At 40.0% G+C, this 27,440-nt stretch overlaps 1 protein-coding gene across 4 annotated transcripts in view; it reads right to left on the minus strand.

Moving 5' to 3' along the window:
- Positions 1-27,440, minus strand: part of unc5a (unc-5 netrin receptor A) — a 133,325-nt gene that overhangs the window by 36,089 nt on the left and 69,796 nt on the right. For all 4 annotated transcript variants that reach the window (XM_038699996.1, XM_038699997.1, XM_038699998.1 and 1 more), the window contains exons 3-5: positions 5,751-5,894; positions 4,050-4,153; positions 2,596-2,776 (exon numbers count right to left, since the gene is read on the minus strand). In XM_038699996.1, the coding sequence (XP_038555924.1) occupies positions 2,596-2,776; positions 4,050-4,153; positions 5,751-5,894 (429 nt within the window). The remainder of the gene's footprint in view (positions 1-2,595; positions 2,777-4,049; positions 4,154-5,750; positions 5,895-27,440) is intronic.

The following is a 27,440-nucleotide window of genomic DNA, read 5'->3' on the forward strand; positions in this document are numbered from 1 at the left end:
TTACATGACTTTAAATGTGAAGCACTTTGTAACATGGCTTTTGAAAAATTCTCTATAAATAAAGATTATTTTCATCATTACATGCCATTCTTCAAACTCAAGTACTCTTTGAATTGTAGGGAACACCACTGTATAATTTAAAGAATATTTTCAAAAAACTCAGCCACTTGCTGAATCAGTGCCTATGTTCTGAACCTTAACAGTCTATTGGCACATAATTGCTTCCCTATCCCTCGATCATGGCAGTTGATTACATCACATCACGCTGGGTTAATCCTAGTCAGGTCCTTCCTGTATCTCCTGTGTTTGCCACAGCTTACAAGATACAGAGATTCCTGATTTATTGACTTGAACAGCATTGCCGTTCCTTCTCTGTACATACTCCCTTCCTAATTTCCCCCTAACTCTCTCCTGTGCTTGTCGTGGCTGAATCATTTCCTTGCCCTCTCTATGCGATTGATTGCCCGCCGCGGTGAGGTAAATTGCCAGGCAACTCGGCCCCTGATTACCTCTTAGCACAGAGTGCAGTCACACCAGCCAGGCCTTGTTAAAATGCATCTCTGGCCCCCTGTTGAACCCCCTTTGAAAAGTAGCGTTTATTATGACTTGCTACAGCTAGCTAGATCAGGTGGACTGTGATCCTCTCAGGTAAATTAATTTTTATTTTCTGCTATAGAGCATTGTAAGTGAACAGCAGGGACATGTCTTTTTTTTTTTTTTTTTTATATAAACAAGGCCACTTCTTCTGTGATTTAACCTCAATTAATATTACAATGGTAGTAACATTTCTCATCTTGTCAAGCACATAGAGTGATGGGAAGAAATACAATTGCACATGCAGGCCCCCAGCAATTTGTTCACAATTTGGCTGGTCTGAGAGTGAAAATTATTGTTTGACAATACAAGAAAGGCAAACAATAAAGTGGGAATGCTCTTGCCTCCACAGTCATTTCAACTTTACATTTCTCCATCTGCAGAGCAAGTCTTTCAACAACAAGCTAATCAATTATAATCAACAGTAAGAACAATTGCACTTCTTTAGTTTTATGCTGGGGGCTTGGAAGAGTGTATGATAATGTTTATTTTGACAGCATGCTCCAAGTTGACATGTTACCATTCACCATGAAATCGCACATGCCTCAATTTTCAAGTACATTTGCAGCGATACAAGCACTACTCAAACGTCCTCCAGGGTCTGCACAATGTTTTTTTTTTTTTTAAATTAGCCTAAAAGGAAATTAATAACTAATTAATTGTTTAGTTATGATCTTAAATACTCTTACTCTTAAATACTTGATCTCTGTTATCATCCATTAAATTTTTACATATTACAACAATGTTTTTTTAAAAATACAGTACAAATCAAATGTAATACATGCAGGCGTTTTCTCACTCTAGTTAACCTCTCTACTCTATAGACGTGTATTTCTTTATATGGCAAAATTTTTTTCATGTCCATGTTTTCTGAATTTGAATTCATCCTACACCCTAAAATCCATTGAGATTTCATTGAGCGCTTTTGTTAGCCGAAAAGGGAAACTAATGTGGGAACTGCATAAGATTATATTTTGATGAAGTTATTCCCACTGAGATGTTGATTTCACAAGGAATATGCATACAGTGCATCCCTTGTGAAATAAAAATAATGTATAGATCATTAAATAGATAGAATCATTAAAATAATTTTACAGCAGAACAAATTCTGCAAAGAGGTATGCATGTTTCTACATAGTGCTTTATATTTGTGCAATACTGACACGTCAGATAATACACATGAACTCTCATCACACATCGCAGCATCGTCTTTTTCTGGCAGCCTCAACAAAAACAGAACCTGTGGCAGAATTTGCACCAGATTATGCATTTCTCATACACAAAGTTGCTTTCATGATGCATTCCCACGTGATTTCCACCTCTTGTATGCATGTAGCTGAGATTTAAGTAAAGCTGTAACGTATGCAAAACTTTAGGCGTGCCAGTACCCAAGGAACCCTCTGTGATAGAAAATATGCTGCTTCTCTGCATTTTAATAAAGATCAGTCTGCTTATCAAGCCAAGACATTATTTACAGTTTGCACTTAATTCAATTTCTCTTCTCATATTGGATTCACTACAGAGGAGGAGAAGGATGGCAGCCCCGCGATTAGAGACTGCCAGCTTTGGCAGAATGGCTGCCAATAACATTTTAAGTTGTGCTAATTAATGTGCAGATCCACTACTATGTCTTCATGTAGTTATTTATGTAATCTATTACTACTATTACTGAAAAATAGAGCTGACCTACGCAAGTTGATACTATATATAGGTCACATTTGTGCAACACTGCATACGGTTATTCTTAAAACTACACTGTAGAATCTGAATATATCATTAACACCACAAGTAGTACACCCAGGTATCTTCCATGTATGAGGACAGGCAAAGGTTAATGTGGAAATGTGGGATAACGGAAGCAACATGCAAGCATGATTCATTAGAGCTGTTTTTATGTTTGTATGGTTTGTATATGTTGAAGCTTGGGATCATCTGAGCTCAGACCTCTCAATGGCTACCGTGTACACAGCTTTGACACCTGTTGAAGGAAGTTTCACCTACCATAGACTAGGACCGTGGCAGAGGTGCTTTTGCGGCGAGCGACAATGTTTTTGGCCACACACGTGTAGTTGCCTGTGTCCGCCAGCCGCGCTTTTTTGATGACGAGATTATGGTCGGCCGTGATGAAAAAATTGGGGTCACTTGCTGGGTTGACAACATCCTCGTTTCTCTGCCACTCCACCTGAAAAAATGTTTCAGCTGTCAAAATTCACTGCAACTGAACAGAAACCGTTCCCCCCTCCCATGCAGTTTTACAGTGACCAGATATGCTGTGTATTAGAGATACATGGACAGGAAAAGCGGCGAGGTATTTCTGTTTTTGATGCAATCAAACTGCCAAAAAGAATGTAACCTGGTGTGATACTGATGTTGAGATGGAATTAATTTATCTATACACCATTCTAATTTTAATATGTCTTCTCGTTTTGTGTGGGAAATGAAGCTTTTATTTTGTAGCTGCTGGAGACCTCTGTAACTGCTGGTGATCTGTGAGTGAAACCAATCATGCTTTGTGTAGTTTCTGCGCTCTCTTGCAGAAGCCAAAAATGATGTCATTCCTTTTTTTGGTGTACTATCAGATTGGCTTGCTTGTTTTCTTGCTCTCACTTGACCTCATCTCGTCTTGAGTGTATCTACGGTATGGCAGCATTGTTGTCAGTATTACTGCCAGTTGCAATGCCGCGAATAATTGGGCTTTCTTCCTCTTGTGCGCTATCCCCGTTTTCTCCTGTGGTGACTTCTGCTCTGATGTTCTTTTCTTTTGAACTGCAGTTGGCACCTTCCTTCCTATTTCTCCCTACACTGTCGAGCTGTGATTGGCTAGTCTGCTGCTCCTGGTCTCTGGGCTGTCTGAGTGGCTGGCCTAACCTCCTCTTGTGTTGTTATTAAAGCAGTTAGTGCCTATCTGGGACTGGGAGGATGCAGCAGACGAGGTGAAACAGCTGGCCCCAGTCTGGTCCTCTAAACACAGACACGCACCACAAGAGACGTGAACACAGTAAAAGAAAGAGAGAGAGAGAGAGAGAGAGAGAGAGAGAGAGAGAGAGAGAGAGAGACTTGAGCAGGACGAGAGTGTATGAGAGACATAGTACATGAGATGGCAGAGAGATAGAGAATGAGATTGAGAGAGAGTGAGGAAAATAGACCCATTAATTATGGATAGGCCTTTAGAGATGCCAAATGGAGAGTGAAGCTTCCAAGCCTATCCTGAGTGATGTGACGAGACAACGTGATATATACGGCTTCTCTGAGATGTAAGAGTGATAATAAATCAATATAGGGGAATAATTAGAGGTGTAATTTATCCGTACAGGGTTATCTGTTCCCTGGTGGAGCAGGGAGACATGCCGGGGAGCTGATCCTAAGCAACTTTTTGCTCTTTGTCCTCCTGGTGAGGAAAGGGTAAATGGATGCTATATGTGGGCCTATAAATATCTTCTGTATCTGTGTCTCACCTCGGCTTGTGGCACTCCCTCGGGGGGATGGCAGCGCAGTAACACCTCCTGGTCCAATGCCACCTCTTTACCCTGCGGCTCCTCCTCAAAGTTCTTTCTCAGGTCTGAGGAAAAAAAGACAGGGAGAAACAACCAATTAGGATATTTGTAAGAGCTTGTGAGGTTTGAATGATATACTTCTATCCACAAAACCTGGCCTGATGATGTTTAAAAATATTCCACTCTTGAAATATCCACCCATGGCCTTGCTGAGCCTGTCGCACTCCAGTTGGCCCCTAAGCCACACGAGGATCGGTGGCACCAGCCATCTTGCTTATTACAAGCTGCCTGGCTGGTTCAGAGATGCTTGTCTGCTGCCAGAGGGGCCCGGCATCAAGCAAAAGCAATTGCATTACCCCTCACTCCTCCCCTCCCACCCACTCTCCTCTCTCCAGCATCCGGCAGCCTCCAGCTTCCATCTGTATGAGGGCTTGGAGCAGCCACACGAAAACAAAGCCCTGAGGCGCCTGGACAAGAGCTCCTGCAAGCCTGGCTGACCGCATGGAGCTTCACATTACGTCTCATTGAATACTCTTACTGTTGCACAGAGTCCTGCTATATATTTGTCCATAAGCCCAAGCTGTCAATTACGCAGGTAAAACTGGCAATGCTGATTTCTTACAAGGGGAAATAAGTGCAAGGCTGTTTGTATCCGACGAGCAAGACAGGCCACCGATAGCTGGCAGGTTGGCACAAATTTGATGCGTTCACCCCGGGTTTTGACTCAGGATGTGTTATTGTATTGTGAGGGGCTAAGGGGTGCGGCTGTGGGCCACCGTTGAATTCCTTTAAACAGATGTTCAGCCTGTCCTGACCAATCATACTGAGATAAATGTTAAGACAAGCGGAGACTTTCACGACATTCAATTTAATTAAAGCTGATAAAATGGGACTGGAGGAAACTTAAGATGCAAGTATGCAAGTGTCTATGTCTGTGCATGAAAATACAGTGAATGTGAACCAGTGCGTGCATGCACACACATCATTATTGAAGCGTGTGTGTCCTTATCTTACATCAAACTGACTTTGTTGAGCTCTCAAACAAGGTTGGATAATGAATGTGTGTTTTCAAAACGTCTGGTTGTTTGGAGAGGGTGCTACGTTGGGCTCTGTCTGGAATAATGCATATTTATGTGGGAATTAATAGGCAGAATGCTTTAAAATACTCAAATGTAAAATAGCTTCTTCTAATAAAGCTTTGGAGGCTGCAGCGAGGGATGTGTCTGTGTTCCCTAGACAGATTTATGATTGCTGCACAGCAATAAATTTCAAATCTGTTTTTATTCCAGTTACTTTCATAGGGATCATTGCTGATGTACTGTATCCAGTGAAAGATACGCTCATGAATACTAAAAAATGTCTTTTTTTTTTTTTAAATACTGCCTTCAAGCAGATGTATTACTCTTCATTTCTGCCTGCCAGGGTCAGATATTTTCTTCTTATAAGCAGAATCACAGGATAATGATTTAACTAAACTGTAATCACAGTAATACACTGTGATGCATCAGATCATAATTGCCTCTGGGCTAATTGTTGATTGAAAGTTAGTCCCTCCCCAACCACCAAATGTGAAAAAAATGTGCTAGTGTCCTCTCAGTTACAAACTGACATATAATATAGAAGCACCATTTACATTTGTAATAACACAGATGATGCACTCACAAGCAATCCTGATGTACGCCTTTTGGCTCTTCTGGGTTCCGGTGGTGCTCCAGGCGACACACTGACACCAGTACTCGTCAAGACCAAAGATCTTCTCCACCTGCTGTCTGGTAATCTCAATTGTCACCTGCATGACTGGCAGTGCTGCAAAGAAAACACAGGAATAAGCGTCAAAATACTAAACAGGGGAGTTGAACGAGCACAGGTTTATCCCCATCAGCTAGTTTGACGGCAGCGATGGCTGACATGACCATAAATATTTCTCCACAGAAAGAAAACAAATGAGCCAAAGTGAATCCTTTAGTGCATTTTGTACCTTGAACTAAATCGGCAAAGTAATTTCAAAAAGCCAGGCAGAATAAACAAGCAGAGAAGCATAATCATATATAAACAGAGTGCTTGTTAACTGAGGAAAATGAGAAGAGAGCCTCACAGCTATCCTTGGTGTAATTTGGAGGGCGTTAAAACAGCAACAATTGGGAAGGAACACGGAAGCGCTAAACAAACACTCTAAAACAAAAATACTCAGTACGACCTGCTTCTCTATTATTAAATCCATGGTGGGGGGGGATCTATGAATTTCCACAACAGTGTTCATATTAGTGATGCTGCTGTAACGCTGGGCAAAAATAGCTTCAGTTCCTTTCAATAAGAAAGTAAAGACAACCCTTCTCTAAACAAAGCAAAACTGGGACAAAATCCATTCTGCCAAATCGTCCAAACAATATAATGTTGTCTGAGTCCTGTCTTATTTTTGATATTTGAGAAGCAATCATTCATTTCATTTTCCTTCAACCTCTTATGTGGGACCTGTGTAATCCAGAGGTATTTTTTATATATTGAGCTACGACCTTGATCCCTACGATGTGTCCTACTTTCTCTGTACTCTGATGAAGAGATTGCCACATTTTCTTACAGCTTCCAGCTCTCCCTCCACCTCACCTTTTCTCTCTGGGGTCTTCTGGAGAGAGGTGTGTTGAACCTTTCATATGAACAAACAACAGTTAACAGAGGACACATCCCTGACAAAGACAGAGTAGCATTTACAGTAGTGTATATTTAAGTCTCGACGAAGAGCCGCTCTTCAACTTCCATTTACATAAAAGCACTTGGGGACACTCTTGCACTCCCCTCACATACTTGATCTGTCTGCAATGATCATTTCCAGCTACTAACTGAAGCTTGACTAAGTGGCACCTATCAGGCCATCAAACCTATACAGCAATTACAAAAAGCACTTCCACTGATATAGAGTACCAGATCAAAAATGAATTTTTAGTAAACAATTTGAGCCAAAGTGCATGGATCTGTAGGCTGGCCCAGCAAAGACATGAACTGTCGGGGAGGGAAGCTTACTGGCTCCATTGCCGGCAGTCACACGGTGAGAAGCTGAGGGTCACTGGTAGACCCCCCGTGTATTGGAGCCTAAATGGAGTACATTTTGCTATATACAGTCACAGTAAATGTGAGTACATGTGCAGTGAATCCAGCCCTGAAGCGCCACTCTGAGCATCAACAACACCCCGTGCTGTGTGCAAGATTTCACCAACATGCTCTTGTACATACTTTACTACTCCCAGCTAATTCAAAAAGGAGAAAATGTGCTTGTCTGTTCATATTGGCATTTTGATTAAAAAGACTAGATTGAGGAATTTTCTCTCTCTCAATTTGAGATCTTCTGTCAAATATGTGTGTGTGTGGTGAGAGTGAGAGTGTGAGACACAGACTGAGAGAGCACCTAAATGCTAAAACAAATGGCTAAAGGAACAAAATGGGCACTACAGAGTTTGAGCAAATGGAGCAGAAGAAACTGTCCTTTTTCCTTCAAAAACAGCAGCATGGAAGTATTTGGCTTTCTTAAAGAAATAAAAACACGTACCTTATACAACAGAAACAACGTTCGAATTCTCTACATATGCAACCGCAGGACAATGTTTATTCTTGCAATTACATTTTGTATATTTTATTTTTTCATGGTTACATATAATTTTATTTTACAGTACAAGCAGCAATGTGCAATTTATCTCTTGTACACTAGGGAGGGGATTTGGGAGAGGGAATTTTTAAATTTATATACATTTTCTTATGTGTATATCTGCTTTTATGTGTTAGTCATTAATAAAATCCTTAAAAACAGGCAATGCATGTTATATATGGGGACATGACTGCAACAATAGTGCAGTTGTAGTATGGCGGACAAAGACAGGGAAAATCTATCTGAACCGTGCCCTTAAACCTAAAAGTTGAACGAAACTAAATTCTGTGAAACTGTTAACAGCCTTGAAAACATTTGATGGCCCTGATTTAGACTGAGCTCACAGCACTTTATGTGCGTAAAATGATTTGAGAAAGTATAGTTGAAATTTGGCAATAAGCCGTGTTTTTGTATGGCTCTACTTACAGTAGAAATTCACTTGATTAATGCAAACCTTCCTTCTTCTTTGAGCTAGAGGGTGAAAGGAATCAAGATCAGTATAGAGATGCAAAGCATGAACAATAGCAACCTGAGGTGAGAAATCCTAAGAGGAGCAATTTGAAGCTCTGCTTGCCAGGGTAATTGCATTCTGTTTCCTTATCTCCTCCTGTCTTCATAATTACCTGCTTTCTGTGTCTGACACCTTCCAGTAACACTGCTGTGAGTCACTCTGTCCAATTTCACTTCAATTAATAAGTAGGACAAAATAATCTCATCACTTTGTGAACAAAATAGGACTGTAATTTTAAAGCAGTTAATAATGATTGGACAGGCTGCTATTTACTGTTGTTTTCCAATGTCTATTCTATATGGAGGATGGCTGTATCACTCACAAATGACTGATACGGCATACACTATCAATTCATAGGAAGTTGTGTCTTTGTAGAATATGACACTTATATCAATATCGATTTATAATAGTACACTCAGCTGCCTCTAAGGTGTTGGGAACTAAAAAGAGTAAGAGGAAATTTACACTTCCTTTCTTGCATGGTACTGAGCATACACTTAACATTCCTGTTAAATGATAATTAAAACATGACACGATTCCCCCAGCTGTCGGTTTGATCTGCAGCCCATTTATAAATGAGCTCATATCCCAAACCTCAGTGAAATTACTCTAAAAATTTGAAAGGGCGATTATGTGATTGACACTGTATGAATTCTGGGCTTACAGCTGGAACCCTGGTGAGTTTATTTTTATTGGAGTGCAATGGGGCAACTTACTCTGCTACCATAATATTTGGAAAATACACATCTCCAACTGTTGTAACATTACACCGCAATGAAGTGGGACTGACAGACATAATTATGCATGCTTGCACACAGACACATTTACATACAGTCATAACGATATCAATAAAGGGGTCCTTTTCCTAGGATCCTTTTAAAGTGGTCACTACAATGTTTGTGCTGGACAGAGTGATTTTAAAGGATTTCTTAACAAGCCATGCTGTGACACTTTACAATACGGTACAAAAAATTGTAAGTAGTTACTCAGGAAAGAGTGAGGTACCAATCAGGAATGACCTGATATTAAGTAGCTCCTAAATATCTCAGAATCGAGGACTACTTAGTTCAGTGGTTTCTTAAACTGGGGGACTGGCCCCCTCTGGATAGGACGTAGAGCAACTTCAGGGGGGGTGTGGATGTTGGGTGGACCTAAATTTGCATGAATATGATTCATGTGGTGACAAACAAAACTTGAATCTTGTTTATTTCAGTCGCCTATATTTTATATTTAATATATTTTATATAATTTATTATATTGTTAATGATTGATAAAAATTAAATCCACTTTTGCTGGAATGGGGGGGCATGAACTTTTTTGGATTCTAAAGGGGGGCTTGACAGAAAAGTTGGAGAACCACTAGTAGATGATAATGGAAAGTTTCTAGAGAACAGATAGAGAGACCAAATGTGACTTTTTAGTTTCCCCTCAGAGAAAGTAATAATCGATTAGACTGATTACAAATTATTAAATGATATTTATTTACAGAATAAGAAAAGGTGAAATATTTATAAAGGGATCAAATAAAATGCTAGGACAAAACACTTCTGTTCCAGATTAAAAATGACTTCAGATATTAAATATTCTTCAAAAGGTCGGGGGCGGGGGAGGCATATCCATTAAAGAATTTAGTCTTGTTTAAAGGGCATTTTCACCTGTCAGGATGATTCGAGAGGATGGACAAATTGCGCAGTAACTAAATCCTTATTAGGTAAAAACACAGCTTTACCCGTTGTCCATAATCAACAAAATGATTTTGGCAACTCTTAATGCTCCTTCCTGTTATTCTCAATCCTGGTTTCCTGCCAGGAACATTCTCAGTGAAACAGGGTCCACTTACTGACTGCGTACACTTCCCGGATTATTTTGCCTATCTGTGATCCTTTCCCGGTCAACTGGTTCTTGCAACTTCTAATGACTCATTTGAAGTTTCCTTCTATTGTGGTTGGTCTTTTCTTTTCAAACAACCTAGTTTAATCAAAAGGTCTCTATCCTCAAATGACCTGCTGTGTCACATACTAAACTGATTTTTAAACTATATGTGAACATTCATGCTACAGATTCTATAACGTTCAACTGGCAATAGTCCACATACATTAACAAATTGTTAGGTAACGATTAGCTAATAAATATCTCTGAACTGACAAACTGACCACTCTCTTCATGGGTCATTCCTGATTAACTCTGAATCAGCCACTGTGTACCCCCCCACATTACTTCAAAAAGAGTTACTAATGAGCTAATAAACTCAGAGGCTGATTCAGAGTTAATCAGAAACTACTCATGGAGAAAGTGGTCAGTATGTCAAGTATGATATTATGAACTAATCATTATGTAATGATTATTAATACAATATCTCCCAGTCTGTTCTCTAGTAATTCTCCATCATCATCTGTAACTCATATATTCAGGAACTACTTATTAACAATGAATTAATTATCAGGTTCTTAGTGTTACCTACCATTTCTTTTCTTTTTACTTACACTTTATGGAAGGTTCTGCCTTCATGTATCTATGAGACTAAAATACCGTAAATCTTCAATTAATAACAGAGTCCCAAATAGCCACCTACCCTGTTTACTGGCCTGGTGTGGGAACACATTTTGGCAAAATAAACGCAGGTCTCCTGGTCTGGTGTTTATAGAAGTTCTTTGGATGTATAAAACCTCTGAAACCCCGCCGGGTGGCACGCTTTTAGCTGCCTCTAAGCTGCTTAGATCGTTAATACAAATATTAATGTTTAAATGTATGAGCAATATGTCAATATGGACATGCTACATGTTAGATCAGTTAGATTCTGTTCAAGATCATCATCATGTGAAGTTACAGTTTTGCAATTTATTTAAAAGGATTTTGTCGTTTACTGTATCAAAGGCTTTTTTTCCAAGTCCAGAAATTCTGCTCCCACTACACTGCCTTCATCTAATGACTGTTTTATCATTTCAGTGAGGTAACAGTTTGACAACTCTGTTGAGTACCGTGGTCTAAACCCCAATTGTTTGGGGTGAAGGAGATGATTACTTTCAAGGCAATCAACAAGTTGTTTGGCAACTGTTTTTTCGAGACCCTTTGAGAGTGCAGGTAAAATTGAAATTGGTCTATAATTCAAGACCTGGTCAGATGTTCCAGACTAAAGGACTGGAGTTATAATAGCTGTTTTACAATACTGAGGATATTCAATAACTCTAATGGATAAGTTGACCACATGGCATAACTGGCATTAAGAGGAGAGAACTATTTTCATTAAAGGGGTATCCAAGCCAAAGTTATCCTTGGCCTTAGATTGCTGTAACTGCCTAAAAACTTCAGGAGCCTCAGACTGGTCTACCTCTTTTATAAAAAAGGTGTTGACTGGTCTCTTAGTGTTATTTATGCGGAACATTGCAGAAGAAATGTAGACGGGTTGTGGATAAATTTCTAACAATTGAAATTATATTGTGATCAGAAAAACCTGTGATTACATCCTTCAAGTGCTTTGGTTGGGTTTCAGACGTGGGGAGGACACATTAAAATGAAAAGTTATGTTAACTGCTACTTTTACGCAATGTAAACAAAAGGTATGCATTGTCACCTGCTGCATTATTACTACTACTACTACTATCATTTACTAAATCCTATTTGCCTCCTGTGGAACAAGGTCACAAAAACTTTGGTAACATGTTGGAGTAAAATTGATTTTAGGCAGCTTGTCAGTCACAGTCATTTTTGGTTCCTTTTTTGGTTTGGATGATTTATCAATGCCCTAACCTCAGTTAAAGTCATCTTTAGTTTCCTTGATAGAGAGCTAATACTTCATGATAAGTAATGTAGTATTTTCATCTAACGTATAAAGAGCATTGCCCAATGTCCTCTGATTCCAATGTCTTCTTTGGAGAACATTAACCATAAATAAAAAACAATTTGTTTTTAACCTGAAAAAACACGCATGGAAGGAGGCAGTGCTCTTTGAAGCAATTTTCAGTAGTGCCTGCGTACAGGCTGCATACAGTCCAAACAACCTCCAGTAATTAGATAGGTTAATCACTATGTTGCCTGAGAGGCAAAACCTAAGGCAAAAAATAAATAAAGGTAAGTCTACAAATAAGTTCAGGGTTCAGATGAATTTTCCCAATGAAAATTCATCTGAACCTGTGTTCAATCTGTGTTGAAGTCAGAGAGAACACAGAGCTCGTATCTAAATGGAGAATCCGTAAAAGCACCCGAGCTTGTGGACTCTGGGCTCAGGCTCAGAGACACCAAAGCAAACACATTGTTCTGCCTCAAGACTTCAACAAATGAAACGGAAGGAATAAAAAAGACTGGAAGAGATGCAGAGTGGCTGAGCTCATGAATAATCTGACCTTATTTTTGTATGATGGAGCTTGTTGCAAAGTCTTCAGGCAATGAAGTACAATACACGCTATTACTAGATGCACTGGCACACACACACTCACACAAAAACACACACACACAAAAACACCCCCCCCCCCGACACACCAATATTTACTATATTGTGCTTTATTGTAATCTGTAGCAAAGACAACGTTATTTCCCCCTTGAGCCAACAGGGGCTGAACACACACAGGGTAAACATCATTGGACTCAATCCTGGGTGAGTCGATATTGGGGTTGTCTGAGTGCGGGACTTTATTTTTCTCTCCCTCACTCTTGTTTTCGCAGGCTGTGACCTCAATTCCATAGGGGTCATTTGCTTATCAAAGGCAAGGACTGGAACTTGCAGGTCTTGAGTGTGTGTTCATTGAAACCAGGGAAATTCAATTAGGCGGTATCCCTACTGTGTGTGTGGCTGGGATTCATCAGTGGATATAGGAGGATTAGGGTTGGGTGACTCTACATCAGGGGAATGCACCATTTCAAGGGAGAGAGTTCACAATGGTTGAGGGGAGACATCACAGATGAACGCTTTTAAGAATGAACTGTCTGCACATCCTGGCAACTAGTCAAAAGCATGCTATAAGTGTTTCATTTCCTCCTGCGGTTCTCTTTTGTACCAGATGGCATCAGTGTCATCACCAGCACCACGAGCGTCCAGAGCTTCTTTTCAAGGAACCAACAATGCGCCTTACCTCAGACCAATTACTTTACCGTCTCTACATGAAAGAAATCCTGACACCCAGCCAGACTGTCAGAACACAACTTTGGAGCTAAACAGCCTGTTGAAATCAGTCTAAAAACACAGACATAACAACCAGTAAAGTATTTCCACATGTAAATAATCCAAAGTTAACCTCAGGTCACAGAGCCAAGGACGTAACTGCTTTATCATGAAGTCTTCAGAGTTTCATTACCATGTAAAGTAGTGTGGTGATGGGTGGCCCATGCTACCGGACGTGGAGAGCTGAAAATGGCAGGTGGCGCCATAAGCGTCTGTCTCCTAACAAGGATAACGTGGCCTTCTGAGTGAAGCATGGCTCTATTAAATGGCAAGAGAGATGGGAACAGGAGAGGGAGGGGGAGGGGGAGGCAAACAGAAGCCCAGAGATCACCGGGAACACAGCAGTCAGGGCTCCCATTCAGGGATGTTGGTGAGGTTGCGACTCAAGTCAGTGGGACAGCGTTCTGGGTCAAGGCTCTGCCTCCGGTTATGACCAGCTTTTCAAGAGCTTCTTTTGATTGAGCTCTCCATTTTCCACAATGAATGCACTCTGCAAGGCCCCTGCTGATGCTCTAAATGTCGTTACAGATTATTCATGGCTGACAAACAGGAGAGCAGGTAGCGCTCCAATCAATCCGACTAGTTTCAGTCCAATGCCACTCCAAGGAGACTGGAGTGAGAAGAGTAAATGGTGCAGGACAGAAGAAAAAATGATGAAAGTCATGGACTAACATGCCTGTTTTGAAATTCTGCTTCTGTTACTAAGTGACTGGAAGTGTAGGTCTTTTGAACCAGTTGATGGTCCCACCAAGAAAAAAGTATTTGTTAAATTACGAGCAACTACCGATAAAGATAAAAAGACCATTAAAAGGTACATGGATCTTTTTTTATTTAGAATATATTTATTTGCAAGTGCACTGTGTAAAATCTGCAAAATAAAATATTTTACTTAAAACATAACCATGAAGCAAGCACACAAATAAAAACAAAAATGTATGTGTATATGTGTGTGTATACGTGTGATCAGCATTAGGGAGTCATTTCCCATCTGTTATTGTAATTAAACTTAGCTCTGTTGAATAATTATTACCAGTATTAGCAGTATCACCCTTGTCATTACCCTAATATAATATAGTGTAAATTAATTCAGATAACATTAAAGTCAGATAAATCATACTGATATTATTTCAACAAATATGTAACGGAATAATGTTAGTTATTTACAATTATTTATCATATTGACACTTTACAATAAAAAAAACTAAATATAAAAATACTTTAATACAATTAATGGACATCTCTACTGATTGGTAGAGTACATAAAAAAAAGTCTAAAGTCATCACACAGGTTTTTACACAAAACAAACAATGAAACCTCAACCATAAAAACAGGACACAGGATACCAATAGTGAAGGTTTAGTTCTGAAAACTGCAATGCACCCTGGGGATGTTTTATGGGATGTTTTATCATAGCTCAACGTTAAACTCTTTTGCAACTGACCCCATTTGGGCCAGTGGGTTTGAAACTTATTGGCCTGAAGACAGTTTTTACTGTCCCTCCCTCCAAAATTAATTTATCAGTGTTACAACAAAACCAAAGACTTTTAAGTTATGTTATTCTGGATTGGACAACAGTTTAATCAATACATCCTGGATATAAACAAACTAAAATGTAATCGCAGTTAAAATTAGCCTATACAAATTAAAAGGTTAACAAAGCAATTTACTTTTAAAACAAAACATACTAAAAGACTCAGATATGACATGCTCTCCTGCTGACAGCCATAAAAAAAAATGTACACAGAGCAGCGGATATAAGTTACCTCTATCCTGATTGATGTCACCATGGTAGCGACATATCAATCACAAGGTAGTCCCGCCCTAAAGCATATGCTGCATTATCGTATACTTCCCCCTAAATAGGCCCATAATTTACTAAATGAACATCATGTTGTGTTGAAGAAGACTTGAAACTAGCAACTGAGACAATAACCTCATTCTGAAAGTGTTTACTGGAGGTAATAAATCAGCTGAGAAGTAGCAACATTTTACCATTAATTCTAATGGAGCCGGACTTCTTTTTGCAACCAGTGGACTCGCCCCCTGCTGGCAGTAAGAGAGAATGCAGGTTTAAGTTCCTGCATGGTTGAGAATAATTTCTTTTTAAGCAAGATACCACAACTCAAAATGCGCTCAACCCTTAAAAGGTCTTCTCTACCATTTGGTAAAGTTTATTCCGACCTTAGATGTACACAGCAATATGTGAGGGGATATTATTTTGGGTTTTAAATCTTTTGAGCTCAGTAGTAATAATGAATAATTACTCTCCCCAGGAGAGTGAGATATTCACTCTGCAAAAAGTTTCACTGCCATATTTATCACTGACAACATCACACCAAGTGCACACAGGATCTCACAACAATGCGCCGTGCAGTGTACATACATGACGCTCATATTGTGTTTTTAGTTGCACAGGTGTTCACAGGTTTGGAACGTGCTAATGAATTGATGCACAAAACTTCAGAATAGCTTTTCCATGTCAATGAGCGCAGACATCAGATGCCAGACAGTAAAATTAGGTTTGCATTTATTTATTTCACATTTATATCTGGTCACCAGCCACCATAGAAAAGCCACAACTGATTACATCAAATGGACATTAATTCAAAGCAATGGATTTTCCTATTTACAATGTCCTTCCATAATTAGTTTGTCTAACCTTTCTTTAATAGCACACACACACAAAGAGGCAGGGCTGTGATTTACCACAGTGCCCTTACTAAAGTACCCTTGTTGTAATTACTCTCCATCCAATATCCTGACCCTGATGACTGGCAAGAGCAGAATGTTCTATATGCCACAGTCTTCACGCTGGGAGTGACTGGGACCTGCTCCTTTATCTCCCACACACACCTTGTCCTACCTCGAATGAGAACACGTCGGAGGTGAAGGCCCTGAGCACTTTGCTTCTGCTTCCATTACATTCTGCAGAGTAGGAGGATCTGATAGAACGTAACCCACATGAAAGCCCTGATAATTTGCTCGGGCTAACATGTTTCTCTCCCCCTTGTCTGACATGGCCTTGGGCGCTGAAGTAAATAAGGAAAACTGCTTCAGGTAAGTCAGCCTGGCTCCCATCTGGTTGCCGAGTGCTCCATGCCATACAAATTGCATTAGGGTTTTCCCCCCGCCTCCTAAAGATCGGCTGGTCCCTCTTGGGCCTTTGGCCGGCAGTGTTGTCTCAGTTGGAAGGCAGAGGTTTTTGGTAATCCAATGAAGGTGTGTGGGCGAATGTAAATATTCAGCACAACAACAAACAGCATTCAGCAAACAGCCTGGGGGAACATAGAGGATACGAAAGTCTTTCGTATATTCTACAAATATTTTCTACATTTTTGCAGTACTTTCATATACTAAAATTCACATTTGTTCTTATAATAACATTCACTATTTGTGAATAATGAATCAAATTGTAACTTCTGCTAAATGAAGCTACTGTTTGTATGCATGAATGTTTTAATTAGCACAAATTAGCTCTCCAAACTACATGTTCTATATTTCATTAAAACTGGCATTTATCTTAATCAATACGGCATTTTTACATAAACCAATTTCTAACTAACAACTCCAATAGTTCATGATGTGTTAATATTTGGTGTTATTCTTAACACCTTGTGCCAGGTAGGAAAAATCCCCTGATTGATTAGATTTCTTGCACTTCATACTTCAGTGATTAATTGAAAATATGAATTCAAACAAAAGAGTGAAAAATACAAGGATCTTGCAGGATTTAAGAATATTTTATAAAGTACCTTTCAGTTTCACTTCACATTCAAGTTACTGCCTTTGATAAAAATTCACATAGTTTAGCACTTAAAGTATTGCAGAAAAAAGGGCTATAACCAAGGTTGATCTGGAAAAATCAACGGCAGGCTGCTTTGTCTTTTTAAAGAGTTCTGATACGGGGACAATTTGTAATCTCATGGCTGAGCTGGCATGAAAATCACTTTAAGCATCACGAGAAACCCTTTGGTGTCAGTGTCAACACTGTGCTGCGATGTACACTACATACAGAACTGTTGAGCATCTCAGACAAAGTGCAAGAAAGTAATACCGTCACTTCTTAGACACCAACCATTACACACAAGTGGATATGGATCTCTCTCTCTCTCTCTCTCTCTCTCTCTCTCTCTCTCTCTCTCTCATCATCTTGAATGTCAGAAATAGCAAGATCTAAAAAGAATAATGGAAAATGTTCACAGCCTCAATCTGTAATCTGTTTAAATCCTCTACTTGCCCCAGTGGTCACATGATGTTGAATATACACGGTCCTCCTTCCAACATGGACCATGTTGGTGAGTTTAGAATCAACTATAATGTGACGTGCACTGGGGGATGAAGTGCTGCAGACTGAACACAGATTGAGCCTTTAAATATTAATTTCTTTGTTCAAATGTGACTGTATTAATTATTAATACAGCAGATGCAAGACAGAGAATTGTGGACTTTATAAATAACCTGATGCTGAAAGTGAAGTGAAAGTGCAGAGCGGACCCCCGAGTTTGAGCTTGGTTTGATACCAGGTGTTTGCACCAGATGTTTGGAGCTGGTGTTGGAATAATATGCACAGATTAAGCAGAGATTATAAACTTGCTTAAAAGGGAGAAAACCAAATAAACTACGACAATAAGTAAATTTGTGTTTGGTAGATTATTTCTTTGTTGTAACAATGCTTCTTGGCAATAAATCTTGCTATTGGAAAGTCTGTTTATTTCCATTTTAAATAGCGGCACATTGGTAAGGAACCTGCATTTGTGGGATGAGCAGCAGAGCTGAGTATGTGGGTTGCGCCCTTTAAATGAAAAATTTGCCAAATCTTCTCTGATAATGCCAAACAGCATCCCATTCTTGAACCAGCATTTGTCGCAAGTCAGCCAACATGTTTGTGTTGGTCACTCTGGCACGAACAGCACGCCCAAGCTGATCCCACAAGTGTTCAATGGGGTTGAGGTCACAACTGCTGCCAGGCCATTTCATCCTCTCCACTCCAAAGTTCTGGAGGTACTCTCTGATAAGCCTCGCTCAGTGGGGGCAAGCGTTGTCATCTTGGAGTATAGAGTTTGGTCCCTCACTGTGGAGATATGGGATTGCCACTGGTTGCAGAATTTCATCTCAATATCTGTCTGCATTGAGACTGCCTCCAATGATGACAAGCCTTGTTTTTTCAGTGAGGGAGATGCAACACCACACCATCACACTGCCTCCACCAAAAGATGCAGCAATCAGCAAAGCCCTCTCCGCATCTTCTCCACACAGAGTGATCCAAGTGCCCTAGGCAGAATCTGGACTCATCGCTGAACATAACATTCCTCCACATGTTCAGGTTCCAGTGCACGTGTTGCAGACACCAGTGCAAACGTGCCTGACAGTGAAGGGCTGTCATGGCTCCTGGTACCCCTATGAGACCAGAATCCAGAAACAGGATCCAGAATCCTGCAAACTGTGACTGTAGAAACAGTAGAAGCCTGCCTATGGTTCCGAAGTTCTGACAGGAAGAGGAAACGGTCTTCTTGGGGTGCAGACTTCTTGGGACACCCACTTTGCGGCCTCTCTCTGACATCCCCCGTTATATGTAACTTGGCCTTAAGTTTGCATATGGTACTAGGGCTCACTCCGAAGAATGCCACAACTTGGTATTGCGGAACACCAGCTTGAAGTTGTTTTATTGCATGGGCCCTATCCAGATCAGCCAAATGTGGCATGACGGTTCTTGGATCAGAAACCAACTGACCACTGTAGCAGGGACCATACCTGACTGTCAGCACCTGGGAGTACCAGAAGCTTAAAACAAGCAAAGAAAAGCTGTTAGGCAGTGTCAGAGAAGATTTGGCAAATTTTTCATTTAAAGGGTGCAACCCACATACTAAGCTCTGCTGCTCATCCCACATGCAGGTTCCTTACCAATGTGGCGCCATTTAAAAGGGAAATAATCAGGTTTTCCAATTGTAACCCATCTACACTCACTATATTGTAGAGGGGCTCTGAGTTCTTGGTTTCCAACTACTTAGTAGTTATTAATATTGCTAGTTGTATTGCAGAAATGAAACTTAAGGTGGTGCGTTAGCAGTCACTCTAAACCATGATATTACTTAAATAATAATCACACTTGAAAACGAATCTGGAATGAAAATAAGTACCTTCTGATTTTAATAAAAAGAAACTAAAGTAAATGTAAACTTAAACAATGAAAGTGTTTACACTATTTTTCCTCAAACAAGGCTTTTTACAGTTTCAGTTTGGACAATACAGTAATTCAGTTCACCCAGCAAAAAAAAAAAACAACAGCTACTTATTAGCACCTTTAACTTGATTCATCAGAGTGATGAATTACTGTGCACCTCACTCATAACATAAGCTGGCAGAATATCACAATGAGAAAAAATTAAAATAAAAAAACTTGGCTGGTCTGTTTAGTTGCTGGGAAGTGTTTAACAGTCCTTCACCCCAACTGGAGCAGAAAGCCATAACAGTCAATAAGCAGTACATTTTTGAGATGTGTGGTCCAACAGTGAAAAGTTACCAGTCCATCGGCCTTACAAACTGGGCAGAAGAGCGATGGGGTTAGCCAACGAGCCTGGGGTTATCCAGCGTTATCCAGCGTTGCTAGAGGAACTCTGAGTGTTTCCAGTAGCTCAGAGCGCAATCTGGGCTCCTTCTCTGGGTTTCCGAGCCTGACGTGCACTATCCGACGGCACGTGTTGAGCTGGGTTAGCTCATAGCAGCCAACAGCTAACTAGCCACTCATTCGCTTAACGAGCGGCACTCTACAGCTTACGATACAGCAGACCTCGGTTAAGATTTATTGCCAAGACACATACTTTTTGTGCATAGTTTGTGTGATGATTTAAAAATGTGATTATAAAAAGACAAGAGATATGATAATCCCAAGATTTGCAAAAATCACAAAAGGTTCTGAGTTCAGTTCCTGGTCCAATTAATCTGACATTTATTTTTGACTTTTTTTTTTTTTTCCCTTGAACCCAAGATGACACATTTACATTGCTTTTTTATATCCAACCAATATGCCAAAACCATAGGATATTCAGTATACTCTCATAAGAAAGAAAAGCAGCAATTCATCTTCTTTGAGAAACTAACCAATGAACATTTGTCATTTTTACTTGAAGTGACTCAATTCAATTTCTCACTCACTCAAACTAGCTTAGAGGCGACTATAACAGAAGGCAAATACTCAGCTGACACTAAAAAGATGTCAATACTTGTTTCCTAAACACAGCTTTTTATTTTTTTATTTTCAAATTCTCTTGTGGTTGAATACTGGAAAGTAAATATCTGCCCTGTGACTGACCTTTAATTTTGCTTTGAGATTTCTTAAAAGACAGAAGAAAAAAATAAAACAAACTTCTTCAGAAAACAAACTCTCTCTAAAACAATGTCAATGAATGAATTATTTATTGGAATTGCATAAAATCCTCAAGACTGCTTCCTGATGGCTCCCAGACCAGAACTGCTGCTCTTGTTGTTGTCAAAATGCCTCATTGAACACCCGCTCTGATGAAGAGGTTGCCTCAAAACAGGTATGGCTTGGCGTCTGCATTTTCCTTTGTGTGTTTGTGGTCACTCTGACCACATGAAACTAAATCCAGAAGTGCTATATGTGGGTAGGCATGCTGATAATTGACTTGGATTTTTATTTCCTGAAACATGAGGTAGAACACATTTGCCTGCTTGTTTTCCACTCCATCACCCACCTGACCCATAGTCCAGCAGGCTGCATATATGCAGTCCATCTACCGTAAGCTTAGTGGAGACTGTGTAGAAAATCCTGAATATTCAATTGAGGCAACACAGGATTAGATGCCTTTGGTTATAAAAGCAGCACCACACCTGCAACTCACCTCTTATTTATGATGCTACCAGAGAAAATTTTCTGTGCCCCTTTTCATACTTTACACAGCACTTCATGAGGAGATTGAAGCCATTCTTCTTCCCTCATCCATAAAATAGTCTTCACTACGCTACCACTATCCCATACCCAGGACACCCTGAAGCTTCTATTTTAAAAGGAGGAGAACGGTGCGTTGATGTTTGTTTGAGGAGTGCGTAAAATACGTATACTGAAAGTCTCCTTAGGGCCAAACACACAAAGCATTAACTGTCAGCCACTGAGTTCCTCCGCCTATCAAAAATCTCCATGGAGTATTTAGCTGTCAGCTCCCTCACTATACCTCCCAGCTCCACTATTTTTAAACGAATTTGAGCAGAGCAGCTGTTGACTGACACCACAAACTCCCACTCTTTCTTCTTCTGTCAGAATAATACTTCTTTCATTTCCAAGCAAGGTGGAGGTAAGTTGAAAGATAAAATTATTATTATTACCGTAACAAACGGAAAATGAGAAAAATATCAAAGTTCATTGGCTGTAATCAAAATAGCAAGGCAGGGAGGAAGTTTACCGGCTCTTCTCTGCTCCATTCTGAATCCCACTGTGTTAAAAAGGCACATTTTGAGGCACATTGTGGAATCCAAGCACATTTGCAACTCTGGCCTCTATTTGCTCAGCACAAGGGCAGTACAAGTGGCCTGAGTAATGCATGCACTGCATTTCATTGGAGCATACAGACTACATTTTATTCAGATGTCTCGCTTAGGGCACGGAAAGCTTAGAACTACGGTTAGACGGAGCCGAGCAAATATTTCTCTGAAGACCAAGCAGCTTTCCACAAAAGGTCCACAGACTACTGTCTGCCTTTGGAAATGTAGTAGAAAATGCTTTTGATTTTGCATTTGGAAAATGTATGATTCTTCCTCCTTCAATGCTAAACTTCCGTACACTATGTAGTAGAAAGGGACCAGCGATTTATAATTATTTTAAAATAATAAAAATGCTTTTAAATGCTTTTGCTGCACAAGTTATTATGTGCACTGCACAAACAAACTACAAATGCAGGCTTGAAGGACTGTATTGATCAAATGCCTGTCTTTACCGGACAGTGTAAATAAATAACTTGAACTGTTGTGAGAGAAAGAACCACAAAGACTACTGAATGAATTCCAACTTCCAGCAAGGGCACAGCTTTTGTGAGACTGACAAATTCAAAATTACTTTAGAGAAAGCAAAGGCTGATGCGGGATATGTTTTGGTGGGAGGACAAAGGCTGTGCGCGTGGGAGATTGGAACGCCAGCGTTGTTGTTTGACAAATGGTAATTATCATTCAATTTTGTTCTACTAATTGCAGTTAATTTTGAAATTCATTATTTCTGCATGTCAAGACTAACTACGAACAGACCCGAACGTACGCCAAATTTCCAAATAAAAATACAACTTACACAAAGAAGTGTGGCCTTTGTATGAGTCTATTGGTAAGATCAATCAGCACAGCTGGTTCGTTTTTAATTCTGCCAGCCTCACTTTACTCCCACTGCTCCAAACACACTTTGAATTGTCTCAAGGCCAGACAAACACAGGCTTCAATTAAATCCACTTTGACTCCCTTCTCACTCCGAGGTGTGTTGCTGTGAGAGAAAGGTCTGCCCCCACACACACAAAACACACACACACACACACACACACACACACACACACACACACGGACGCAGACACTGTGCTGACCTGCCTGAGAAGCCTAATAGAACACGCTGGCAGATGTGTCACGGGAACAATTCACCTTGCCATCTGTTTTTCTGTGCTTCATCGCCAAATCCTTCCCCTTCTATCCCACAATCAAGGACAGGATGAAATACAAGACCCATTATGGGGAAGCAGCTAATAATGCATTATCAATTAGTCACCTTGGCTACTGATCGATGTTTAACAGGTGGTACAAGACCATTTTGTTCATTTAGGACTATATTGTCCTCTTCCCCCATGATTCTCTTATTTCCTTCTGTTCATTAGATCCTGGCTCGCAGGCCTATCAGGTTGTGCTTAAATTGCAGCAGGACTGTTCTTCAATATTCCATTAAAGATCATGCTTAATCACTGTTGTGCCGCTCCAGAGCAATTAGGACTCTGCCCTGAATTCACCCGAATTTTGACAACAACAAAATGACAGCATGCTGTTTTCACGTTTAACTAAATGTCATCCATGTTAAGGGACCTCCTGTAAAGGTATTTATCTGCATCCATGTTGTTGAACTATACAGGACAGAGAAAGAGAAGGGGGAAAAATGCAAGAGAGGGAGGGAAGTGGGTGGAAGTTGGTACGAGTAAGGTGATTGGCTGCTATAATACCATGGATAAGTATTGAGGTATTAAAATAAAGGTTACAGATCATTTCAGCAAAGCCAAGCTTATCTCCCCCTTGGATCAGATATTAAATATGTCATCACATTACAATCCAGGATCTAGTCAATCAGAAAATACATATTTTATTACAAATTAATCCTTGCTGCTTTGCCAACGCAGGGGTTAGCCCTGTGGTGCCATAACATATTATTAGTTAGAATCAGAAAGTGATAGATGGTTTTAAAAGATTAACTGACTACGTCACACCCAGTATTTAGACAAAGGATTGACAAAGGACAGGATCTGTTCCTGATAAATCTGGGGGTTATAGGAAGGGGTTATATTCCCTTATAGGAATTTGAAATGATGCGTGGAGTAGTAAAAAAGGTATATGAAAGAGTTTATTAATATTGTGTAGTATGTATGATTCCAGTATCAACTGGAAAAACTGAAAAGTTCTTCTTCATAAAGTACAAGGCAAATGTGTAGCGTCTGATTATTTCCTCCATCATCTTCAGTTTTCATTGTAGGAGCCTTGTCGACATCCGCTTCAATCAACGGAGAAAATATAATCTCCCCGCATCTTTATAAGGCAGTTGCTGAGTTTTATTGAAATAGGAATATGAAATGCATGTATTTTCCACCTGAGAGGGTTTGCTGCAGGGGTGACAATGTGATGCGACGATCAAAATTGTTTCCATCAATGCTGGCAGATGAAATGCAAACACAATCAAATCAGTTTGGCCCATACAACAATCCTCTGCTCAAATGCCAATCTCCCTTCTCTTCCTCATGTGTCTGATGAGAAATCATAGAGTGGGAGAATCTCCTAATCTATGCAAACACACTGTCAGCGTTGATTTGTTCGGAGGGGATATTTCTTTATTAGCACTGGCCAGGCGTCTCCGTTTCTGCACTTCTATAAAGGACGGCCTGGGAAAGACACAGAGCTGGCCGGCTGCTTTGGAAGCAGTCACAGCCATAACAATTGAGATAAGTTACTGAGGACAGGTAATGAGAACCGATAGACTTGGGGATGGATCGATATCGGACATTGATACCAGGAGAGGAAGGACAAATTGTGACATCTCTTTCCTTATCCATGTTCAGAGGAGCTTTTGAGACAAGTGGCTGTGTGTGTGTGTGTGTGTGTGTGTGTGTGTGTGTAGAGCTACTGGTGTGCATGGGAGGGGCTCCAAAGCGTTCACAGAATACAAAGGGATGTCAGTTTCTCTCACAATAACTGTGCAGTGGACACAGTCAGCTGGAGCAGCTCTTTTGTCTTTCCTGTACTGAATCAGTTGCAATAAACAGACCTGTCTGATGAGAGCAGAGGTCACGTCTGCTGTAGATGGTAATCCACCTGTCCTGTTTTCCACCTCCTCAGCTTGAATACTGAGCAGTCTGACGGAAACATGTCTGGACTTCAGACCTGGATCAGTTATTCATTTAAACCCTTCCAGTTACTTTGACGTTTGCTTGAGTCTGCTGGGAGTGAACATGGATGGAGTTTGCTCAATATTGCATCTGCTGTGCTGAGCAAGACCAGTTAAATCTCCACATTTCTGATATGACTTGAATTTGGTTCTGCCGCGTGACGGTGTAGAGATTATCAATTGTGGTTTCCGCTCTCTTTGATCAGTTTGTTTTTCTATTCGATATCCTTTAGCAATGAAAACATGCACAGAAGTTATTAGGATTGTGGGAATCCCTCGACATTGGCAGTGCAGATATAACAGCAGCAGACGAAAGGTTGCTTCAAGTGCATTGGTGATCAGGTGTGCATTCGGAAACAGGCAGTCTAGTTTGACTTTCAACTTTTGGGACAGAAAAGTCTCAAAATGAATTTATCAGATGTAGCATTTGTTATAAGTCAAATAAAAATCATCCCTAGTATTACCGTATCGCTGTTCGATTATAAGCAGGAAAAATCATATTGCACTATTCATACTTTAAATGCAAAGGGACTAATCTTGTTACTCTTACTTTGTAGCTTGGAGTAGGTAATATGGATACAATTGTCAATAAATATCAAAGTATTTTATATTGTGGTATCAAAATATGCTGTGATATTTCTAGACAACAAACCAGTGAATTACCCAACAAATTTAAGGCACTTGCAAATAAATTACAAAATAAAATCTAATATTGCCATATAGGAGTCCTGCTTAGTGATGTGTTAAGGGGAGTTTGGTATAAACAATCCAGTAGACAAATTTTCATCGTCTCACGTTATCATCCAACCGCTCAGCATTTGAAGAAAAACGAGAGTTTTTATTCTAGTCAATAGATTTAGAGCTGTAACACTAATTAATTGCTTTCATCTTTGTCATATTCCTAAGGCTGTGATTCATCTTTACCTTTGAAACTGTGGGCACCTTGAAGTGGGTAAATGAGCTTTTCTGTATGCTGCTGCTCCCTCTGCCCGAAACCTTCTGCAGTTACTGTAGATCTAAAATTGCTAAATTTGGACACTTTCTGTGTATTCAAATCATGGCTGCACAAACTGGCTGTTCTGTGGGGTGTTTTAGAATGTGTTCGTCTCAGTTACTGTTTTGTACTGGTCCTAGTTATTTTTATGGTTTTAGCTCTTGGCTTGATTTAAGCTGTCGGGGGTTTTTTGGGGATGAAATCTTTTCCATGGTTGTATTAGAAAAGTTATTCATGCTTTTATAATTGTATTTCTGTTAATTTTGTGGCATATTCTGGGTTATCTGTTTTACGTTGTTTGTCTGTAACTTGTTATTGCAGCTTATCTTAGCCAGAATGTAAAAATTAGAGACTTTTAATCTTAATGAGGCTTTCCCAATTAATTAAAAGGTTGAATATAAATAAATACTCATTAACACTTTTTTCCCACTGACGTTTTATTGGTGGTTAACAAACAACTTTTCAAAAGCAATTAGACAAACTCGGAAACACTTGTGGAGTGAACAGCAAGAATGTTTCGTCTTCATTAAGGAAACAATACAGACACGCGCAGTGGCAATCCAATAGTCCAATACAACAGAATGTTTACATTACATAAGACTATATGAATATTATATACCAATATTATAACAGCCTCTTTATGCCTAATCAAACAGTATGTGTGCTTCATTGTTGATGGGCCACGCATCCATCAAAGAGTGAAAGAAAGATTATCATGTTGAACAGAGAACAGCAGAACAAATGTGCACACCATCTCCAGCAGTGACTCTTGACTGATGTGTCCATGCGCCATTTTCATTACTTTTTCTTGGAATTAAGAGCATTAACTCAATCCACCACTCGAATTTAATTTACATAACAAAGGAAAGAGGATTCTTGATGAGAATCCCAAATCAGTCTGAACACGCCAGCCAATGAAACTAAGGCTGAAATCTCAGGAGCTTTGACTGTTGTAGGCTGGTCACATGGGTGCAGAGTATTTACATCTCTGTCTTTGTTAATGGAGGAAACAAGCACGGATTTCTCCCAGTGCAAAGGGGGGGGGGGGACAACCACTCTGAGTCAGGTAGGACATTTCTCAAACTTCCTTTTAGAGAAATGGGCTATTTTGAGAAGGTGATTTTTCACTGTTACACTGGGTATAAATTGTCAATCAATTTTTGTCAACTCTGGTATGTCTCCAAATTCCTCAGTGCTCCCTCCTTGAGGTATGACGTTGATATCTAGCAGCTTCTGATGTGACAGAAGTCCTGGTTGCTTGGCAACAGGTACGAGTTTAGAGTCCGATGTGACTGACGACCAGGGTGAGAGGACAGCCTGACAAGCATGTACAACACACACACACACACACAGCTGTACCGCAGTTGGATGTGTGCGCCTCACATGTTTCTTGAAGAAAGGGGGATTAGAGGGAGCCATCAGTAAACT

This window comes from Micropterus salmoides, unplaced genomic scaffold, assembly GCF_014851395.1.
Source record: "Micropterus salmoides isolate LMB-PRFRI ecotype aquatic unplaced genomic scaffold, ASM1485139v1 Ms_hic_scaffold_5, whole genome shotgun sequence".
Lineage (NCBI taxonomy): Eukaryota > Metazoa > Chordata > Actinopteri > Centrarchiformes > Centrarchidae > Micropterus > Micropterus salmoides.